Source organism: Austrofundulus limnaeus, unplaced genomic scaffold, assembly GCF_001266775.1.
Source record: "Austrofundulus limnaeus strain Quisiro unplaced genomic scaffold, Austrofundulus_limnaeus-1.0 Scaffold2514, whole genome shotgun sequence".
Lineage (NCBI taxonomy): Eukaryota > Metazoa > Chordata > Actinopteri > Cyprinodontiformes > Rivulidae > Austrofundulus > Austrofundulus limnaeus.
This window is the reverse complement of record NW_013954916.1, coordinates 1-4,781: the sequence shown is the minus strand read 5'-3', so window position 1 is coordinate 4,781 and position 4,781 is coordinate 1. Positions and strand designations below refer to the sequence as shown.

Here is a 4,781-nt window from a genome sequence, read left to right as displayed (position 1 = left end):
ACACAATACTGTGCTTAGGGAGAGTAAGTGTTGACATTTATACTGATCTCAATCCTTTACTAGAAAAATCAGGAGGCAAATACAGTATGCTTTTTGATTAAAGAAAATAAAACAATGATCAAATAGTTAGAAAACAGCTAAAATGAAGGAGGAAATATAGATGCAGAAAAGAGACAAGACACAGCTGAGAAAAAACATGTAAAAAAACTGAACTATGGGATAAAATAATTAAGACACGATCATCCACAAAACAAACAAAAATGAGACTGAAATTTTTAGATAAAACCAAACTAATCCAATTTCTTAGCCATTTAAGGTAAAAACAGATATAGAAGAATAAAAACACCAAGTAACTGTTAACATTGATCTAAATAAGGCTAAATTTATAATTAAAGAGTTGAGATAAACCATAGATAAATAAAATTAAATAAAACCCCATCTAAAGCAACAATAACAAAGAACAAATATCAGAAACAGCAAAAAGATGAATACCAGGGGAAAAGAAAAATCATGTAAATGGGTCAGAATACACAAAGTCCCCAAAATTGTTCAACAAAACACAAGACTGTCAAACTTTTACACAATAACTAGCCTATAAAAACAAAAAAGAAAATGAGCAAAATGCATAAAATAACACAAATCTAACTGCTCCATTCAACTAAAGGGCCACAGGAAGACTCAAATGTGGGAAATTCATTTCATTTTTATTGTTTCTGAATAATTTCTGAAATTAAAAAAATTGTTTGAGCTAATTTTCTAAAAGCAGATTTTAAAACTTAATGCTATTATTGTAAATATACTATTTAAATACAGATATATTAGGATATTAGATAAATGTATTTTTGTTGTTAATAACGTGATTAATAGAGCAGTAAAAGCCTGCAGGAGTATTCTGTCCTTGTAAACCGTAGATTACTGGAGCCCCCTTAAATCGGAACAGAACCGGGTATTTTCTCGGTACCTCGTCTTGCTGCGGGTCTTTCGGCTTCTTCTTGGTCGGATCTTTGGACGCCGTCATGTTTCCGGAGCTACAGCCTGGTCCTGGAGCCCGACACCAGCGTCTCTCCCGATTAATAACATCCAGAAACCTGTCGGCGCGACAATTTAGCAGCGACACGTCAAGTTCACCTGAACCAACAACACCTACATCCGCTATGACTTTCAAAATAAGAGACGCTTCTCGGCGTCAGCAGGCTTAATTCTCTGATTTTATTTTTATTTTTCGTTTGATATGGTTGTGCACAGGTGACTGTCTTCACTTCAGAAAACGTCTAAGTATTACAAATAAATTTTGTGCCGTAAAAAAAAAAAGTTACATTTAAGCGACATCCGGTATTAGTTTCAAAATAAATGCAGATTGTATTTTTTTTCTGATTTTGCCTGTGTACGTTTGCCTAAGCAAAACATCTCGTGAACCACTGGGGTGTTTTTAAAGAATATTTCAGGAAGTAATCACTAAACCTATATTTACAAATAATATTTTTATGAATAAACCCAACTGAAGACACGTGCATCCAAGTGGTCCACGTACGTGGTTCAAGTTATTTTGCACAAAATTTGTCCAAAACTGTTATGATTTGTTATTTTCTTAACATAAAAAGATTTTTGATGGCTTAGTTTTACAAAACTTGAAAGAAAGCAGACAAAATGCATTCTTTTTCAAACCACAAATAGCTTGGTCTTTATGCTCTCTCAACATTTTTTCTTTTGCTTTGTTTTGTTTCATTTACCCATTTTGTGGAAACACAACATACTAAACTGTTTTCAGTGATGGAGATTTGGCACTTTCACGATATAGGTTTTTATAAACTTTAGCTACTTTTAGTAATCCATTTACTTTTATGTTTGGACTACCATTCAGCTTTGGCTTTACCATAATGCTACTTTTAGTTTTTGGCTACAATTCTGCTAATTTGACTTTAAATGAGCCTTTTGCTACTTTTAGTTTTTAAATATCTTTTTTCCACATTTTTGTATACTCTTAGCTATGCAATTCTCTGTTTTTTCTGCCGTTTTGCAGTGTTTTTCTATTTCCCTGTGTATCTGCCCTGCTGTCAGGCCTCTAGCTCCGCCCATGCTCACCTGTTTCCTGTTGTGTCTCCTCCAGGTGTTTCTTTTTGTCTCATTAGTTTCCCTTTATGTTTGGTGTCTTGTCCTCAGTCTGATGACTGAACTTTGTGCTGTCTACCCAGTGTGGTTGTCCTCTGTGCTCCCTTGAGTTCTTGCTCTTCCTGAGAAGATTTAGTAAGTTTTGCTGCCACGACAACCTTCCTTTTGTTTATTAAACTTTATTTTTACACCTTTGGATTTTTGCGTGCGCCCTGGTTAATCCTGCCTCACAACCTCTCACTGTTCGTCTAATTTGTAATGTAGTTAGTACTTGGCTAGCTCTTTACTTTTCTGCTACTCATATACATTTTAACAACTTTTAGCTACTTTTAGCATTTTTCAATAGTTTTTCTAATTTCAGTTCACCTTTGGTTAATGTTTGCGATTTGCCAATATACTGTAATGTTTAGCTTATGTATATACTTTTAGTTTTTTTTCTTTGCTAGAATTTTGCTACCATTGTCTACATTTTTGCCACTTTAAACTAATGTTTTGGTAGTTTTAACTTTTTATTTTTATTATTTATTGTTCTGTTGCTTTTCACTTCTAGCTAAGTAAACTTTGCATATATCTGGCCAGTTTTCCTCCAAGCTCTGTCCAGTTTGGCTGATTTGTAAGAAATGAAAAGCATAATATCCCCACAGGGACCTGCAGTTAGTATGTGTTACTCTTTGTGGTATTTTTACCTCTGATGTCACACCGTAGTATCACTTCAGGGACTCGGAGCCCATCTGTGAGATCTGGTGTCAGAGAATCCTCCAATATAAATTATGGGATTAGAACACAGGAGAAAGAACCGGTCCAAGGCTTCATCTAAAATCCCACTGGAGCAGAAGGAGGCGAGACTGAGCAGATCACCAGCAGCTGCTCTTTCCTGCCGCCAAGTTGCTGCGTGCAAATAGATAGGTGTCACAGAGAAAGACACACACACACACACACACACACACACACACACACACACACACACACACACACACTGCCCATCCCGTCTAAAAATATCAATACAAAGGCAGAAAACAAATTTTAAAAAATGAAAATGAAGAACTCATCTTTCTACCATATGTTGATTTACTTCTTGTCAGGAAAAATACCTGTTAATACCATAATACAAATACCATAAGATTTGTTGAAATAGACAGAAGCTGATCCTAAATGATTTGCATCAGTAACAGAAGAAATGGGATTACTGCTGCAGCATGAACTAACTCAGTGAATCTGGTTCTTCAAACATGAAGCTGTGAGCTGTTCGTCAACAAAAAGTGAATTAAAGCTGCTCACATGTCACCTCCAAATATACAGAGAACAGCTATGTAGAAGACAAACAGTTTATTCTGGGTTTGGCCTAAATTTCTTGTTTTAGTGCAAGTGAAGGGGAACATATGGAAATTGGTAAAAGAGTGTCTTTGTTCTCATTTTCACCCACTGGTTCATTTTTTTCTCTAGTTTGATCTTTGTTTATCAATAGCTACCAGAAACTTGGGTTCATTTAGATAATTTTAGCTGAGCGATTGAAAGTTTAGCACTAAATGTAAAATCCCATTTTACTTCTTATCACTTTGAACTGTGTGTTTAAGGGAAGCTAAATGTCCCGATTTTTGGTTGTTTGGTTGTTGATGTTGGATTTTTGGACACCTGTCCCAAAAAGTTCAGATAACCCCAAATCAGAATAAGAGAAGACATTGTCTAAACTGTAAAATGAAAACAAAACTGAAGATTACTGAGTGGACTCAGTCATGGCAGATACTGTAATTAAAGAGACATTTCACTGACTAACATCAAGGTCTGTTTTGATTCTCTTGAAAAAGCATGGGAAAAGAAAACAGTACAGAAACGTGTCAGCTTCCTCATTCAGCCTTCACTGGTGAATTTTATCAGTGATTTGTGGGGGTATATTATAGAAAGCTCTCTGTGGTTTCAGGGACTTTTTGAAGTTTTAAAGGGGCAATATCATGTAAAATCTACTTTTTTGAGTTTTATATCATGTCATAATGTTATACTGTCATAAAAAAACATGCCCAAAGTCTTGCTCTGACTCATTCATGCATGTTTGAGAAATCCTGCAGAGTTTTTAGGAAGCCATGCTGAGGAGCAAAACGACAGGTGGGGACCAGAAACACCCTTGGGACGTGTCTTTAAAGGGCCAATATTATGTGTTTCTCAGGCATATATTTAAATACTTTACATTAATAAAATTTATACTTTATGTCACCTTTAGTTGTCATTAAAATGCTGTTTTTATGTTTAAATAGAAAATAAACTTATCTTCTCATCACTTCCTCTTCTAAACGCCTTGAAATTGGCCTCTTTAAGAACCTCCTCCTACTTCTGTCCCGTCCCGTCCCCATCACCCGTCAAGTGGGGGGTGGGGTGTGTTTCACCCCTGTGCTATAATGCAGTTTACTTGGCATCAGAAAATACATTTCCTCACAGGTTTTTTTGAATCTGAAAAGAGCTTCACTGAGTGAGAACTAATGTTAGGAGCTCAGCAGACAGTTTAAGTTTCACTTTCAGTTTCACCCGAGAGCCTGCAGGAGTCATGGGCTGGATGTGTGGGGAGCGGGGGAGGGGGTGTGCTCTGCCATGAGGAGGTTCGGCTTAAAGACACGACCCAGGGGTGTTTCTGGTCCCAAAAGGTGTTTCTGGTCCCCACCTGTCGTTTTGCTCCTCAGCAT

General features: G+C 36.4%; 1 protein-coding gene across 1 annotated transcript in view; it reads right to left on the bottom strand.

Annotated features, from left to right (window-relative positions):
• Positions 1-1,133, bottom strand: part of LOC106511106 (inactive dipeptidyl peptidase 10) — a gene marked incomplete at its 3' end in the record, with an annotated part of 14,390 nt that extends 13,257 nt beyond the window's left edge. Inside the window, 1 exon segment of the mRNA XM_013999853.1 lies at positions 962-1,133. Coding sequence (XP_013855307.1) covers positions 962-1,018 — 57 coding nt within the window.
• Between the last annotated feature and the right edge of the window lie 3,648 nt (positions 1,134-4,781).